The sequence below is a fragment of the Natrix helvetica genome (genome assembly GCF_964273705.1).
Source record: "Natrix helvetica genome assembly, chromosome: 2".
Lineage (NCBI taxonomy): Eukaryota > Metazoa > Chordata > Lepidosauria > Squamata > Natricidae > Natrix > Natrix helvetica.
In genome coordinates, this window is record NC_138552.1 from 254,029,554 (window position 1) to 254,048,233 (window position 18,680).

The 18,680-nt window shown below is 37.0% G+C and overlaps 1 protein-coding gene across 2 annotated transcripts in view; it reads left to right on the top strand.

The window, feature by feature from the left end:
- The first annotated feature begins 281 nt into the window (after positions 1–281).
- Positions 282–18,680, top strand: part of NPHP1 (nephrocystin 1) — a 34,140-nt gene continuing 15,741 nt past the window's right edge. The window contains exons 1-14 of one of the 2 annotated variants that reach the window (XM_081945915.1): positions 282–442; positions 2,178–2,248; positions 3,399–3,459; positions 4,364–4,500; positions 5,163–5,416; positions 5,967–6,064; positions 6,886–6,983; positions 7,411–7,453; positions 8,207–8,291; positions 8,730–8,824; positions 10,163–10,291; positions 11,641–11,715; positions 12,217–12,324; positions 14,344–14,426. In XM_081945915.1, the coding sequence (XP_081802041.1) occupies positions 359–442; positions 2,178–2,248; positions 3,399–3,459; positions 4,364–4,500; positions 5,163–5,416; positions 5,967–6,064; positions 6,886–6,983; positions 7,411–7,453; positions 8,207–8,291; positions 8,730–8,824; positions 10,163–10,291; positions 11,641–11,715; positions 12,217–12,324; positions 14,344–14,426 (1,421 nt within the window). In that variant the 5' untranslated portion in view covers positions 282–358. The remainder of the gene's footprint in view (positions 443–2,177; positions 2,249–3,398; positions 3,460–4,363; positions 4,501–5,162; positions 5,417–5,966; positions 6,065–6,885; positions 6,984–7,410; positions 7,454–8,206; positions 8,292–8,729; positions 8,825–10,162; positions 10,292–11,640; positions 11,716–12,216; positions 12,325–14,343; positions 14,427–18,680) is intronic. The other variant, XM_081945914.1, reaches the window with a different exon arrangement.

The window sequence follows — 18,680 nt, forward strand, 5'->3', positions numbered from 1 at the left end:
TCCTATTTTCGTATTTCCCGTATTCTTGGCATCTAATTGGATGGGTCTGTAAGAATTCCTAAAACAATCGAATTACGAGAAGCCATAATCAACAATGGTATTTTATCGCCTATTCCTTTTGTTACTAAAGCGAGGGCAAAATTGGGAGTTGCCCCTCAGCTGTTCCCTTTACCCGGGAAAATCTTGCTCCTTCGGCTTTGCTACCTGGGGAGATGCCTACCGCTGTTAGCGCGATTCTCTCCTAAACCGCGCTTTGGGTCTTCGGAACGCCGATTGATGACGTTTTAGTTAAGCGCCGCAGCTTTGGTCTCCTTAGCGACCGTGGTGGCAGCTCTCTTTGCTCAAAGCAACCTCGGCAATGTCTATACAAATGACCAGCCGTCGGAGCAGAAGAGGCCCACTGCAGAGCGCGTTGCGTCGGGGCAGAGAGCTGCGGGAACAGGTGAAGTGTCTTTTGGCGTTTTCTTCCTCGGAGAGAGAGGGAGATAGGCAGCTGGGATTGCAAAAGACAAATTTCCAATGCATCCCAACAGTTGTGACCCATTACTAGAGGGTGGCGGTTGGGTGAAAAAAAAATCCTCCCCCAAATCTCCGTTTGTGGAGCTCATATATGGACTTGTTTCAGTGCAAACCTGATGTGGCTCCCCAAATGTGACCCCTCCGTTTTCATTGTTGAATATGTGAACCCCTACAAAACTAGTCTGAACTTTATGGTTTAAGTATTTAGAAGATGCACGTGTGTATCTTAAAGTGGCGGGGTGGGGTGGGGTGGGGTGGGGTGGGGGAGAGATGTATATGCATGCCCCAGAGAGTAAGAATCCAAAATGTTACGGTCTTGATTGAACCATTAGATCAGGGGTCTCCAAACTCGGCCACTTTAAGACCTGTGAATTTCAACTCCCAGAATTCCCCAGCCAGCTTTTTCTGGCTAGGGAATTCTGGGAGTTGAAGTCCACAAGTCCACAAGTTTTAAAGTCACCGAGTTTGGAGACCCCTGCATTAGATTGTAATCTTACTCTGCAAATAAGTATTTTAGTAAGAGTTATTTGGTAAAAAAAAAAGTTGCTAGAGACGAGCAATTCTCCTAGTGACATTCTCAACAAAACTGTCAGCAACAGTGAGAAAGCTAATTTAATAGGTGAAATAAATTTTATATTGAACTTGTGTTCAATAGGGAAGATTGAGTAAATGATGACACACGCACACACTTCATATTTCTAAACCACCCATCTCCCTCAAAAAGGGGCTCTATACTTTATCCATATCTGCCAGAACACTACAGCGAGTAGGTTAATCTATAAGCCTTTGCAGAATGTTCACGAAATATAGAATGGAGAAATGTTAAGATATGCAAATGCTGACAGAAAATTAGTTGGTAGTCTGGGGCCAGGAATAGGTTTTTGTAAAAAGAAGCTATACAGTATATACAGTACTTCATTTGAATTTACAAACTGAAAATAGTGAATACAGCAAGTAAAGGTTCCAATGTTTTGAAAGGATTAAGAAAATGAGACTTGTTTAGCAAAATAGGCTTGATGGTTTACAAGGATAGAAAGGTATGGCTGATGGACTTAGCATTTTATTACTTTTGTTAATTATTTTCTTATTTATTAAATTATATCTTGTCCATTTTGCAGTTCAAGGCAATTCTGAGCTGTACTTTATATTCTATACTCCTTTTCTGAGTGGAAACAATTTGATGAATATATATTTATGATATATCAAAATAAGCTTTTCTCTTGTATTTCTTACACATATATAGACATCCTAATTAACCTAGTGCAACACTTAAATCTCACATAAAGTAAAAGAAAGTGGTCCAGACTGATTAAAGTAGCAAGGTCCTGCAGAGGGCACTATAGTAAAATTTACATGTATACAGAACTTAATGGGATTTAGATTAATATGTATAATATAGATTTCTAAATTTAGTGGATTTTCCTACTCTGAAGTTACTCGTTTGTAATAAAGGGGAAGTTAAGTATGTAATTGGATGTGAAAATTATTAATATTGGGCAGATGATGTGCATATATGTGTGAATATTAGAGAATATGAGAAACTTGTTTTGGAGTGTTGTTTTTTACCCTAAATACAATATATGTACAAGTCTTAAATATATGAGGCTATGCAACTGCTTTTATTCAACAAATTACGTCTTAATTTTAAAATATTTCAGGTGGAAACTTTGCTTCAAGAAAGCAAAGTGAAGTCTCTGGATTCTGAAAAAAAGAAAAGCCTTAGTGAGAGGTAATGTACATTTTAGCTACAGTAATATTTTGACAGTAGCACTTAATATATGGCACTTAAAATGTAAAGAAATTAAACAGGTTATTTAGAAATAGTTGAGACTTCTTTATTTAGAAGAAAATTTATAAAAAATAAGACTCATTTCTACCTGTATTTTACTTCAAAGATGAGAGGTGATGCAATGTTATTTGCCTAGTCTCATTACAGCACACAATCAAATCAAATAAAAACAAATTGACGAAGAGTGTTTATGAATATAAATATTTGGAACTGTTTTTCAGTGGAGTATCAATGGATTAATGTGCAGCATTTAATGTCATGATTTTTCACATTCAAATGCATTATATTTAAATGTTAGCATTCAGTCCATACCATTCCTTCTGCAGTGAGTTGGTTCATTTTAACTGCTATATTTTATCATTAATTTTTAAAACATTTTATATTGCTTTCACTATGAAAATAGATTCAAGGCCAATTTACAAAATATTCAGGATTGCTTGTTCATGAATTTGTACGCTAGTTATTCCAAAGAATTCAGGTGGCTTATATTTCAGAATGATAAAAACCGTAAAGCAAATGCCCCCTCTCCCCATACACACTTGTTAGTATTTATCTATAGTACCTGTTTCCAGAGGTATATTTTTTACTTAGGAATGATCTTTTGCTATATAAGATCAAAACCAAAGAACTATAGTATTCTTTGCAAAAACAATAGTAGCCAGAATGTACCTAGTGGCTTTGCTTCACCTTTGGTTACTCTACTTTGGTCAGGTAGATTTTTGTTGTTCTCCTGCAGGATCTCCTATAGGAGAACAACAAAAATCTACTTAACCAAAGTAGATTCGTAGATTCTCCTGCAGGAGAAGTAGATTTTCCTGCAGGAGAATGAGCAACGGAAGCATTTAATCATTCTTCAACCAGGCAAATGTAACAGGCTTTAATAGCTTTCAGCATCAATATTACTCCTTCTTTAGGGGTATGTGCATACAAAAATTTTCTGATTATGGCAGTATGCTATTAACATACATACTCACCTTGAGGTTATTAGCTTGTTTATTAAATTTAAGCATAGTATTGTAATATTTTAGGGTCAGCATATTTGATGGTTGGTAGACAGCATATAAACTCTGTTCTTTCTTTCTATTTATAGATGTTTGGAGCTGAAGAAATCTGTGGATGAAAATACCTTAAGTCTTCAGAACTTAAAGAAAGTAAATATTTAGGGCTATAGTTGATTGATTGATTATGTGCCAACAATTGATTTTTGACTGGTACTAACCACACATATTTTCTCCATGGCAATTTATCTCTCATCTGTTCTTTAAGATGCACTCAGTGCCACTGTAACTGAATCTATCCATCTTGCTGCTGGTCATCTTTTTCATGTCATCTTTTTCAGCAGTAGAGTCGCTAAGTCAGTAGTGAGCTAAGTCTTCACATAATGTGTACAAAGTAGGCTAATTTGAGCCTGGTCATTTGTGCCTCAAGTGAGAACTCTGAATTGATTTGTTCAGTTATCTATTTATTTGATTTTTTTTGGCTGTCTACAGAATTCTATGAGTCTTCTTCAACACCAAAATTCAAAATGTCCTACCCTCCTTCAAAGTCCAACATTTGCTTCTATAAAATATTACAGGGAATACCATGGCTTTCATGATTTTGATCTTTATAAACATGATGGCTTTGAATATCTATTCCAATAGAGGCAGAATACTTATCCAAAAATAAGAGAGGGAAGATTCTGAGATATTGTTTGCTAAAGTAGTATTGAAATTAGAAGCTATTTTTTTCCAAGTTCCAGTGTATATAGCTTTCTGAATTTCTGTCATTCTAAATTTAATCCATCCAATTAAAGCACATCTTTTCTAAATGTGATTTGGAAGCCAGTATCATGCAGAGGTTAACACTGGAAACATTCAAGTTTAACTCCCCTCTTGACACATGAATGTTTTTGATTCAATGGATTGGTGCTCTGAGACTAAAATAAAGGAAAATTTGCATGTATATTACTTTGAGAAATGACAAGATATAAATATAAACTAAGATTATAAAACTTGGTAAATATTAATATACATATGGATTTTCTCAAAATTCTGTTGTGTTTTTATCTCACAGTCAGATGAACCTGCACCAGTAGGAAATTATAATCAGAGAAAAGAAGAAGAAGAAAAACAATTGTTCGATCTTTCTCAGCAACTGGAAAAACTTGCTGCAGTCCTTAACCAGGACAATGTAGTCAAAGACTCTAGCATGTAGGTAAATTTAAGAGATTTAATTTTTTGTTGTAGCCAACTATCACAAGTTTGCTTAAATTTAATTATAGGCATGTTTCAGAACCAGTATAAATGTTTCTTTCCAAGATTGGAAGCAAATGCAGCATGGATTTCAAATATAGATATCTTCTTTCCTGTGACATAAAATTAAGATATATTACAGTAAAGAAATTTAAATGCATTCAAAATGCATTGTGCATATCTTTTTGATATCTGCTTCCATTTTGTAGAAGCTGCCTAACCTCATTTAATGCCAGATGTTAATCATTTTCAGGAATAGGGAAAATATATGCCCGTTTTCTTCTGGATTGCTCACTTCATTTAATTCATTTTCTAAATGTTTGATGTATACACTTTAAAAATATTTCATTTAAATTGTTTGTTTTAAATGTTAAACTATATTTTTAATTATCATCATAATGCATTCCGTATTTTTAGGAATAAGATAAAATTATGTTCAATAAATCAGTTTTACTTTGGGCATATATCCTTTTTTTTCCTAAAAAAAATCAGAAGCATTTATTATTTCCTATACTTGTTTACTGCCAATTCAAGCTACATATTAGTCAAACCAAGGACTGATTAAAATAAGCGATTTTCAAAACATCAGTTATTTCCTGTTTTTATTTCTTTGTTGTTAGGAATTTGAAAAAGAATGGCAGCCCAGAGGAACAGCAGAAAAATGAAAAGACAGAAAATGAGGAAGGAGAAAATACCCAAAATTTTGATGATGATGAAGAAGAGCAAGATAGTGAGGATGATGATGATGATGATGATGATGATGATGATGATGATGAAGAAGATGAAAGTAAACTAGATGGTTCACTTAATATAGAATTCATCGCTCTTGGTGATTTTGCTGCACAGCAAGAAGGGGATTTGACATTTAAAGCAAGTAAAATCTAGCATTTCTTGAGTCCACTAGTTCCACTTGTTTGCCTCTACTGTCTGTCCTGTTTGTTGTGATCTGTGCCCTGTACCATTTAATGGGGCATGAGAATTGAGATCAACCCATCATTATCTGTGTAACTTTGACCTGAGTTGTAGGCATTGTCTAAAGTATGTTTTAGATTGAAGCAGAGGGCCAAGTGGAACAACAGGTTTGTATAGGTGCAGTGATATAAATCTACCAATGTTTATTTGAAATGTTCATTTAAAAAAAAAATGTATCAAGCTGAATGGAACATCAATTTTTAGACTTCAAATTAACTTTTTGATTTTCTGTTTCTTTACAATATCTGCAAAACCATTTGACTTTCTTTTTATGTCTCTGGCATCTTCAGTAACATTTTGCATTAGTTGGTAAAATAATAATGATCACATTTGATGCTAAACAAACATTAAAACACCGTATATTCTGTGCATTGTATTGGAATACTCAAAACATTTTCAGTGTTAATATACTTACTCACTTTTATTTTCTCTGTTTTCATTATTGAAGAAAGAAGAAGTTCTTCTTATAATTGAGAAAAAGCCTGATGGTTGGTGGCTGGCTAAAAATTCGAAAGGGGAGAAAGGCCTTGTGCCTAAAACCTATCTTACGGTTGGTATGCATTTTCCGTTTCTACTCAGTTTTAACTGTTTTAATTATTGCTGATGTCTGTGCTCTTTTGTAAGATGGCAAACTGATAGCATTGCACTGTATAAAAGTAAAAGTGAAATATTTTTCCATAGCCTTCAGTAAAGCCTATATTTTTTTATAGAAATAAAAGTTGCCTATATTTGAGTCTTAACTGTTGATTGTACATACCTATAAGGAAGAAAGACAGTGATAGTATCTCTGGAATCAGTCCTTCTACAAACATTGTCTGGAAATTGTATGGATTGTTATAGTAGTTATTCATACAAATATTTATAGGCTGACACTATTCTAAGAACCTTAGGCTAGTTTAACAAATAAACACCATCTTATCAGTTCTAAACTAACAATTATCACCACACAGTAATAGAGAGATGCAGATTTTTACAAGTGATAATAGGGCACTACCATCTGGATGTTAATTTTTGAGTGGATAAGTGATTCATTTACTTCTTTAGATATAAAATAAATAGTGATGATGAAGGTGAAAAACGTATTTAGTTAGGTTGTCAGGCAGCAACCAGTTATCTATTCCTGATTTAACAGGTACTCTCTAAACAGTTTGGAAAGTAGTGTGATGGACTTTAGATGGGTGGGGAACTTGTGAAAAGTACTTCTTCCCACTTTGTTCATTAGAAACTTCTGCTGTTTATGATGGAGTATTATTTTCAATGAAGAATATAAGGTTCGTGATAGGCTATTACTCTTCCTCATGTTGTTAGAATATCCCTTCCATTACAAAAATAAGGATGCAGTTTGGCTGATCAGTGTACTTCTTTGGACAGGCAAAAGACAAGGAAGAAGAAGAGCCAAGTGAAGAGGAAACAGAGGAGGACATTGAGGTGGCAGATGAAACAGCAGGTGGAGCCGATATTCTGAAAAGGTAGACTGCAGACTTTAATGCAGACGTACATCATCATCAGTTGGTATATTATGAGAACTTACTCAGTTTGTAAGCAATTTTATATGCAATGTGTAAGAAACAAAAAAAAAAAAACCATGCAAAAACATAGCTTCAATCTTATTCCTAAAGTTGCCTATAATATGGGACCTACCATTAAAAAAGAATTAGTTCTTGGTTTTAAATGTATTCATGGTGGGACTTACAAAAAGAGTCTTACTGAAGAGCTAAATGTGTGGAATAAACCTGTGTATGATTAAGTCCTCCTTCAAGGGTTCTGGGTCCAAGCATATTGAGCCTTTTGAATTGGGCCGATAAAGCAGACTGATTTGAATGCTAATTTGCTTTTGTATATATTTCCCATAAGTATATGATTGTACTTTTTTCCTTATGTTTGTACTGTCTGCAGAACAGACTCTCACTGGAGTGCTGTCAAAAAGGCCCTCACAGAGGTAAGCTTGCATTTTGCAGAGTTACATTTACATGTCAGTAAGGATTTGAAGCATCACCTTTGTTTTTTTCCAAAAGATTTTGATTGAAGAGCAAACATTTCTACTGTTGAATGCACAGTGAGCAAGCTAAAACATTTACACTGGAATAAATATTCATAGCACAATATTTCTTTATTTACTCAGAGTCAGTTGCCACCTTAATTTCTAGCATGGCTTTGGAACAGTACTGCTGAAACTTTTCGCAGCAGACATTTCATTAAATGTTAAAAAAAATGAAATGGGACAACTTCCTTAATTACCTGGGAAAGTGAATGAGAAGAGGATAATAATGCAGTCTGAGCAAGAGAAATAAGGTGGTGGAGGTCAATAGCAGAACAAACAGAAGGATAGTACTAGAAAAAGAAAATGGGGCAGCAGGTGCAGAACACACAGGCAGAATGAAAGGAGCTTTCCTTAACAGGCATCTTACTGAGTGTCTTTTGCCATATCCACTATTGGGAACAGAAGTGAATTGAAAATCAGCAAATCATGAATAGATCTTGACATCTTCCCTGGAACTGAAGCAGAATGGAGAGATCATCGACATAATTAGTGCCACAATATAAAGTGGGTTATCTTCTCCACATTTCTGCAAGCAACTGTAGTTTGCTCATGAAGCTCAAAATGCTTGTTTTTAAGCTTCTTTTTTGTTTTTTTCTACTGACTCAGACAGGACTTTCCTTAATCAAAAAATATCTCTGTCTAATTGAACAGAATAATATCTTAGATGCCCTGACAACTATGGGAGCAGTGCCGGCTGGATTTCGACCTTCAACACTTGCACAGCTCTTGGATGAAGGTATATTTTCTACAAAATTATTCCACTAAATCTAAATCAGATGTGATGCTTTTAAGGACAAATGAAGCTTGATAGGACAACATTTAATATGGTATAATATGGTGACATTACAAAATGGCATTACAAATTGTTGATTTTAATGCTATTTGAATTGATTGAATGAAATACAATGAAATGAATGAAACAAAAACATTTGAAAATATATGCCATTTACCTAAATGTGTTAAGTAATTGAGATAGTTCACTCATAATTTGGTTCCAGACCTCAGCTTCATTGATAAAAAAGCTATTATCTGTGATTCATGCCATGTTAGTTTAGTTCATAAATTAAAAAAAGTTTAGCTTCAGATTTGGAAATTCTAACTATCAAAGACTATGTACCCAGTAAGCATAAAAGGTGAAGGATGTACATAAATATGTACATCTATTTTTTTCTAGGAAATCAGTTTCAGGCATCTTCATTCCTTCAACCCGTGCTTACACCTTCCAATCTTTCTTTTCAAGATCTGATATGGAGCCCTGAAAAAGGCAGTGTAAGTACTTGTTCTTAAAAAAGACACATAAAGGCTAGTGTCTTCAGGATAACAGATGATGAAGAAATTGGGTGTAACGGTGTAAAAGCCTGGGAAGAATATCATGAAGTATATAATAAAATTGTAAAGCTTCAAGGCTAAAGGATTCAAGATGCTTTTACATGGATGTACAGGGAGTGAGAATAAAGAGGGAGTTCTAGTACAAGGGAAATATGAAAAAACGTTGTTGTTTTTTGAACAAATTTTTTAATTGGTTTTACAAAATTTTTAGGAAGAAGGGTAATGGGTAAAGGTTACAAATTTTGACAGCTACATTATGCAGGAAATGGCACTCCCCCCGGTTCTCATAACTTTCACTTGTTAATACATTAGATAATTACTACATAGCAATATTTTGACACCATATTTTTACCTTATATCTTCCAGTAATTTCAATCTATTTTATATCAAACAGAAAAAATTCCCTGTATTAGCAATTGCATTATTTTTCTAACTCACTTTTGTGATCTAAGTTTTCTCAATGTTGCCTCTTCCCCCCCCCCCCACCAGCAGAGCTCCGGCACCTCCCGTGTCTTGTGTTCCTCGTGTAGTATCATCAGCTTTATCTAGGAGAGCTTTGTTTTTTTCCATGAAGGCCTCCGCCTCTGTAGTTGTATTAATTCTAACTCTACTGCCCTCCCAGAATACCAGCATGCCTTCTGGCAGCAGCCACCGGAACCAAACCCCTTTTTCAAATAATTTCTTTGCTAAAAGCGAATATTTTTTTTCTTTTATCTCTAACTTTCTTTGGGATTTGTTTCAGGATGACTATCTCTCTATCCTTGTATTTTAACATTTGCCCCCTTTGTGCACTCAGAATCTCATCTCTTGTAGTCTTTCTAAGAAATTTAATGTGAACCTCTCTTGGAACATTGTGTGTTCTAGCATAAGCTGAATTAACTCTATAGACCAGGTCAATATCCCATCCCAGCTGCTGTCTTTTTTAATATATTCAGCCAGTAAGTTTGTCATAATCTCCCTCAAATCTTCATCATCAGCCTCAATAACATTTTGAAATCTAAGGAAAAAAGACATCCTTTCAAATTCCATTTTTATCTGGTGGTTCTCAAGTTCTTGGTTTCCTCTCTAGACCCCCCTCACCTCCCCCCTCATCTCAGCCGTCCCCTCCTCCAAAAGTTCCATATTTATTAGCATTAATAGAATTGGTAAACAAGGAGTGGCTATATAAGAATATTCTATAAGATTATATGTACATCTTTTAAACACAATAATACAATTACTCAACACTTCTATTTTTTCAATTATTTTGAATGTTTGTTTCTATTTTATCTGTTTCAGATTCAGCCAAGGCCAACTCGGATATCACTAGTTATGACTTTATGGAACTGCAAAAACATTCCTTTTCCTGGTGTTAGTATACAGGTCCTCAGTAGACATATTCGACTTTGCCTTTTTGATGGCAACCAAGTAAGTTCAACATGTTTACCAGTTTTTCCCCGTACATGTTACTGTTAGAACGTTACATTGAGTAGATTTAAATCTTTCTTTCTATTAGAGTTTTGAGTGACTGATTTGACACGCTTTATATAGTTAAATATCCATCAAGTGATTCACCTGACTATAAAAATCATTGAAAGGATCTTTTACCACATTATTATACTCCTAATTCACTGAACTGATACTCTAAACCAATATTGAAAATAATTGGAGTGACTTCTTTACTACCACCTCATTATTTTTATTTTTAATACAGATTTTTAAAAAGGAAGATTAAAAACTATATAAAGTAAGAAAAAGAAATAAAAGACAAGCTAACAGTGTAAAAATGTAAAATGAAATAAAAAGGATATCCTAAGTATATTTTCCAAACTTCTTTACATCAATTATAAATACAAATATAAATTTACTTCTTACTCTATGATTATAACATAACTCTCTTCTTTCTATAATCTATCCTGGCTAATCATCAAAACTATAATCATAAATTCATTTTGTTCTGTTTTATGTAAAAAGTTGGTAAGGGGTTTGTAGTCAGCAATAAACACAGATGTTGTCTTTTCTCTGATCAAATAATTCAATTTAGCCATCTTGGCAAGTTCCATTATCTTCACCAACTATTTCTCCATTGTGGGTAATGCTGAGCCTCATGCATACAATATCTTGTTGCTCTTATCAAACAGAAAAACATAGTTCCATACTTCTTTCCAATTGTTCATTTATCAATCCCAAATTAAAACCTTGATTTCAGTTGTATATTAATCTTTAAAATCTTTTGAATTAGTGTATGGATCCAAAATTTTCTGGCTCTTTTATACATTCACCAAACATAAACAATGTGGTGACCTTTCTTTTTCACATTTCCAATATAAATTTGGCCTTTATAAATTGTAGATAGTTTCTCTGTTGACATATACCAAGGTACATTATTTTGTAAAAGTTCTCTTTAAAATTGTAACATAATGTACATTTTGTCCTTTTGAATCACATACATTCCTATTGATCCATTTAACTAAAATTTTTATCATACATTTTTTACTTGTTCTTCTGTTTCAAATTTCAAGGAAAGTTTAAACATTTTAGAAATTACATGTTCATCATTTGAATACAGTTGAAATATTCAAATTCATTCTTACAATGTTCAAAATCATAAACAGTGGTCTACTTTAAATCTTTCTAACAACTTTAAATAAGGGACAGCTATATCCCTTTGCCATCAGTTTTTATTTTGATTTTATGTTATATTCCCCTTATAACTACATTGTTTTTAGATGCACTATTAATTTAGTGGTTCTTCCTCTTGCTTTATCTTATTCTAGATTTTGAGCAACATTCATACAATAAGAGCTACATGGCAACCAAAAAACCCCAAAACATGGACCTTTTCTCCTAGGGTAAGTATACAGCATACTATAGATAGATGTGATAAAGTATATTTTACCTTCCCAGAGGAGTAAGCAAGAGTGGTAGTATTGTAGTCTGTATTTTATAAATGTTCATATTACTCTGTGATGATAATCCCTTATGAATCTTTATAAAAATACCATTTATGTTTTATTTCTGATTCGGAAGATGGAAAGCTAAATCATAAAAAACATCAGAACTTTATTTCAATATCCAAGATGACTGAGCCTAAACATTTTAATATAGACTAATTATAATATAGTACAATTCTGAAGGGCTCAGAGGAGCTACAAAATAGACATTTGAGGATGGGCTGCCGAAAGCCCATCCCCGAGCTGGGCAATTAGCACTAATACCTACAATTACAATATGTCAAAAAATAATTATAGCCAGGATTTAATTTGACCATTAACTTCTTGAAATGTTTACAAGACAATATATACAGAACTTTTAAAATATTTAAAAGATCATTTTGTTTTGTTTGTTTGTAGGTCAGTGGCATTTTACCATGTATTCTTGATGGTGATTGTTTCATTAGATCCAATCATCCATCTCCAGACACTGGACTATTGTTTGAACTTGGAATCACTTACCACAATGTAAGTCCATGGAGATGACTCAGTGTATGAAACTCTATTAGCAGACTATGTTGGGTGGAGAAGCAAAAGGATTAGCAAGAGTTGGCATGATAATCCATAGGAATGAAACAAGAATAGATTTCAGTTTTTTTAAAAACCCACTTCTTTTGGAGCCGGTGCATTTTAATGTGTTCTTTGTCATGCTTTTCATGGAATGGTCAACCAGTTTGTTTCTTATGTGTCTTTGTCTTTATATTAAACATCTTAGACTTTAGTGCTTTTAGAAAAATAAATAAAAATGATACAAAAAAGAATAAAAAAGTCTAGCTATGTAAACAAAAATTAAGTGATGATAATGACAATTAAGATCCCCTCATTACCTCCTTTGTTCTTGTTGGTCATGAAATATCAAATACTGTTTATAATGTTTTGTGAAACTCTACGTGATACTTCGTTATTTCTAGAATGATTAGTCATTTGGGATTGCAGTGAGGTTACAAATAGGTTTGTGTTAAGCATCACAGTCTACATTCCGTACTTGTTCGCTTCATAAAACTCACTATGCTAAAACCAAACAAACCACTTTGTGGCACAGTGTGATGAATGAATAGTCTGTCTGAATATGTAGGCTTGATTACCTTCTTAACAGTAATAGCCAGTAGTCTCCTGAGTAGTTTTTCTCTTTGGTCATGATTTGTTTGCATGGTTAACTGTATTGAATAACAAGCTGGAATTGGTATGTACTGTGTTTCCCCGAAAATACGACCTGTCCTGAAACTAAAGCCTTGCCATATTTTTCACGTGGGCAAAAATATAAACCCACCCCCGAAAATAACCCCCCTGGACAACCGCCCCCCCCCCCGGCCAGGCAGAGCACCGCTCACCGACATAGCGGTATCCTGAAGGAACCAAGCCGCAGGAGCCGGGGGGGGGAGAAAGGCGCTCACATTGCTTGCTGCCTTTAGGATACCGCTAGGTTGGGGACTGGCGTTCTGCCTGGCCGGAGAGGGGAGTTGCCGGGCGGCTGCTCCTTGCGAACAGGTTCCCGAAGAGTCCGGGCCCAGCTCTCCCTGCAGCAGCCACCACTGCACTCCGAGCATAACGTCTTCTCCGGTTCCAAACTACCAAACTCGGCTGCCGAGTCTTCCAGCAGCGGCCGCTCTAGGAGTGCGCTCTATGGTTGTGGGCTGGCTGCTGGAACACTCTGTAAGAGAGTCTTCCAGACAGAGAGTCTTCCAGCAGACAGCCCACAACCATAGAACGCACTCCTAGAGTGGCCGCTGCTGGAAGACTCGGCAGCTGAGTTTGGGAGTTTGGAACCGGAGAATACGTTATGCTCGGAGCGCGGTGGCGATGGCGGCTGCTGCAGGGAGAGCTGGGCCCGGACATGTTGAGGCTAGGAGGCATGCCTGCTGGGGGCTGAACAGGCGCTCGCGCAACCCCCTTCTCCAGCCGGGCAGAGCTCCATGCACTGACGTAGGGGGTATCCCTAATGTGCCAAGTCACGGGAGCTGGGGAGCGGGCAGAGCACCACGTGGCTTGGCGCCTTAGGGATATCCCCTAGGTCAGTGAATGGTGCTTTGCCCGGCTGGAGAGAGGGTTTGCCAGGTGGTTGCTTGTGAGCTTGGTCACTTCATGGCTGCTTCGCCCCTGAGGCTGTGCCCGGCTCTTCAGGAGCCAGTTTGCAAGGGAGCAGCCGCCCGGCAACCCCAAAACAATAAGCCCTCCCACATAATAAGCCCAAGGCCATATTTTGTAAGTAAAAAGAAAATAAGACTCCTTCGTATTTTCGGGGAAACACGGTATGATGCCTGTCATTGATTTCTACAAACTTTCTTTAGGGAGATTGTGAATTTAATATTCAGGGTGGGCATATTTTATATCTTTTTGGGCAAAAAGGTCAGGAAATTGCATTGCTACTTTTAGTGAGGTAATCTGGGAACACTTTTAAGGGCTGCTAAATGGGATTGGGGTTGTAGCCATCAGCAAATAAATATAGGGCAGATATAACCTTCTAACTTCATTCTCATTCTCTTCTAGTCAACAGGTGAGAGAGGAGAGTTAAGCTGTGGCTGGGCATTTCTAAAGCTTTTTGATTCAAGTGGATTTCCAATTCCTTCCAAGTAAGTTTTCTTTGTGATGAGTGCAAAAAGGTGGAGCCATAATAATAAGACAGTTCAATTAATAAATGTTGGATTTTCTTTTTGTAGTCCTGTACCAGATGTGCCAGATGTGGAAAAAAAATTCACATCAGTTAACCCAGAAATTCCAGTATTCAGAATTGCAAATGTTACAAGTACATGTTCATTAGTTGGAGGAACTAAATTGTGCTTTATTTAGGTGCCCTGGAATCTCCTAACTAATATTATATACGGGGAGACTTTTGCTCAAGAATGAGGAAAATCCTCAATTGTTTCCTGCTATTAGACTCTGAAATATTTGCAGATATGCATTTTCCTTTACAGAGATCAATGCAACAAATGCAATTTATGAGGCGCAAAAATCTTTGGTGTACAAAGTACATATTGATCTGAAGGTCTGTGGCCATGAAGCTATAGACATTATGGCAGGCTTGATAACTGTATACCCACTTCATATTGGATGGATTGTTTACTTGAAATTAGATTTCCACTATATGTTTCTTATGGGATGCAGTGGCTCAGTGGCTAAGACACTGAGCTTGTCGATCAGAAGGTCGGCAGTTCAGCGGTTCAAATCCCCAGTGCCGCATAATGGAGTGAGCTGTTACTTGTCCCAGCTTCTGCCAACCTAGCAGTTCGAAAGCACGTAAAAAATGCAAGTAAAAAAATAGGGACCACCTTTGGTAGGAAGGTAACATTGTTTGGCTTTTAGTCATGCCGGCCACATGACCATGGAGACGTCTTCAGACAGCGCTTGCTCTTTGGCTTTGAAACAGAGATGAGCCGCCCCCTAGAGTCGGGAACGACTAGCACATATGTGCATGGGGAATCTTAACCTTTATATATTTCTTGTTGAAGAAAACAGATTGATTTTTGAAAGTGTGCTAAGGTTTGAACCTGACTAAAAGGGGCAGGATAAGGGAAAAGTTTAGTAAAAGTTAGAACTTTCAATTAGAGGTACAGATAATCTTTGCTTAATGACTGTTTGTTCAGTGATCATTCAGTATTATAATGGTGTTGAACGAATGGCAGGTATGGCCAGTTATTATGATGGGAAGTAATGGCTGTTGTTTTGCTCCATGTTCATATGATCAACATTTGGGTGCTTGGCAGTCTATCCACATTTATGACTGCAGTGTGTACTTCAACTCACCCTACCTGTGTATCTTTCCCCCTCCCCCATCTCTGCCTTTCTTCTGTCTTGCAGACTGCTACCCCTGCTGTCCTCAGTGCTTTTATTTCTTAGCCAGCTGATCGCTGTAGATTAAGAACAGATCTAGGACAGCCAGTTTCCTTATTTCTGTTTCAGTCTTTTGGGAAATAAAGTGAACAAGATGACAGAGGAATTTTGGTTGAGGTAATTTTTCAGCAAATATATAGTTTATTAGCTTTTTATGATAGATCAAGTCAGGAAACATTTGCCACAAGAAATAATGGAATTCTATTGGTATGAGTTATAATAAAAGATTCTTCAAACCTGACAGCATTTCTCCTTTTCCCCATCGTATACCAAAGAAAAGTAAAGTTGAGTAGTTTTGAGTTTCTTTCTCATGTTTTCCTATTTTCCAGATCTAAGTTCATGTTTCCTTATAATTGCCACTGATACTCTTCAAGGCTATTTCCGTACTTCTCTATACTAGATAGTTTCCCATTATTACTGTGTGTCTCCTGGTTGAAACATCTATAATCTAGTCTAGAAAGACATCAATCAGATTTTTTGTTGGCATGACTCTAGTGCACTCTGGCTTGATATGAAATCAGGACAACAGATAAGTGATTCAATCCATTGTGTTGCCATCTGTCACTTCCTCTTGTTCAGTGCAGACCAGGAATCAATTTCTGGCAGAGCTTACTCAGTAATTTTCTTTAGACATTGCTGCTTATAGCAGCTGCTGTTCAAGCAGAGTTCTAGAACCATGAGCAACTGGAAGGCCTCTGACTTCTGTTCGGAAGGTCTACAGAAAAGTTCTACTTGGCTGTTAGGAATTTTGTGTTATATACCTCCATTGCCTCCCCCCCCCCAACTTTACCTTTTCTGTTTCCTGTGTAGTTTCTTGGTAGTATTGCCTTTGTTCATATCCCTCTGCAGCTTGAGGCCAGTTCCCTCCATCTCTGTCTTCTTCTTTGACCTTTTCCACTGAACTCTTAACCAAGTTCTACTTGCTCTTCTTTGTCACTCACTCAATGATGTTTTATAGTAGAAGTATAAGTAAGTTTAAGTATAATCTTTATTGTCATTGTACTTAAATACAACAAAATTATATATAGTTTTCCTCTGTCGAGGTATGAAGATGACTGATACATCAGTCTTCTGACAAGCCCATTGAACCAGCTTCACTCAAATTGATCTAGTGTTCTTTTACATGCAGTATAATTAAAGCACACACGCACACACCCCAAAACTGACTAATTCTTCATTATTTCCTTTTCCCACCCAAATATGATGATGGTTTCTGCATTCCATGAACTCAGTCCAGGGAAATTGCCATACCAGAGATCTCTGATCTAGGCTTGGCTATTGCAGCAAAAGACATTCTTTCTAAGGCTTGTGGTAAACATGTGTTGCATGGTCTCATTTTAATAATGTCATGTGATAGGCATGCAGCCCTTTAATAGTTTCTAAGGGTGTTAATCTTGCTTGAAAGATGTTAAAATAATACAGTTTGAGAACATGCCAGATGGAAATAAATAATAATTTCCTTATTTTTAGAGTTTCCTGTATTATTGTTTTATACTTAATTTTTAATATTATTGGCTGCAGTCATAAATAAAACTTTCCTTTGTGTTAAGCAATTGTTTTGATATACAGGAACAATCGTGTCTTATTAATTGTTCTAATAAGGGAGGTCTGCCTTGAAGTCTGTAAGCATTATTAATTTTTATTACATTCTTCACTTTAGACATTCTAAGTTACATTCCTATGCGACAGGGATTACATTTTCCCATTGCTGGGAAAGGAAATTCTGTGTTCTATAATCTTGCTTCCAGGTAGCACACAATAGAAGTTATATATTTTGACTACAGTGCATGGTGTGAAAAAGCCTATATTACAATCAAGCATTTTAGATTATTTTATTTTTATATATTTAGTTGGTATGGGCTTCTCTGGGAGAAAGAACTATATTCAGGTAAATATAATAACATTTATTGTATGCCATATTGATAGTTTCTAGGAAAATGAGATGGTTATTTTCATTTAGAGTCTAAAAGTAATATTTGTCATTTGGTTCCTTGACAAAGAACTGAATTCCTAGCCCAGAGGTGTCAAACTGGCAGCCCATGGACCGGATGCTCATGTTCAGGTCATGCCCACCCCAGCTCCACGAAGGGGAAAAATATCACAATACACATGATGGCAACGTGATGCTGTGGGTTTGATACCTGTGTCCTGGCCCAATATAAGTCCAGGATTCTGCCTGTGGATTCGGAGTGCCCAATACCTATGACAGTGATGGCGAACCTTTTTTGGCTCGCGTGCCACAAGTGGGGGGAGCGCAGGGGGGTTGAGTGCGGGCGTGCCGCACCCATAATGCAACGCGCGACCCCCCCAGTGCGCATGTGCGCACAACGCGCGACCCCCTCATTTTTACATCCTTTTTTCACCCTCCCCAGGCTCCAGGGGCTTTATAGGAGCCTGGGGAGGGCGAAAAGAGCCTCCCCTGAACCCCCAGAGTGACTTCCGGGTTGCTCGGAGGGTGGTTTTAAGCTCTCCGAAGGCATCAGTGAAGCCTCGGACAGTCCCTGAAGCCTTCGGAACGCTTAAAACCACCCTCCGAGCAAACCGGAAGTCACTTCCAGTTTGCTCGGAGGGTGGTTTTAAGCGCTCCGAAGGCTTCAGGGACGGTCCCTGAAGCCTCCGGGGGGGAGGGGCGGGGGAGGCTCTTTTCGCCCTCCCCAGGCTCCTATAAAGCCTCTGGAGCCTGGGGAAGGCGAAAAATAGCTTTTAAAAAGGTGAACTCAGCTGGCCAGCGCGCGCATGCGCGCTGGCCAGCTAACAGGGCAGCGCCTTGCGTGGCCTGACAAATGGCTTCGCGTGCTACTTGTGGCACGCGTGCCATAGGTTCGCCATCACTGACCTATGACATCAATGAATTTTCCTTGCTCCATGTCATTTGCTTCCTAAAAAAGCACTGCTGTTGGTGTATAGTTTTATACACCGCTGAGCCATGGATGCAGTTAGAATGCAGTATTGCAGGCTAACTCTGCCAGGAGTTTGAGCCTGACTGGCTCAAGGTT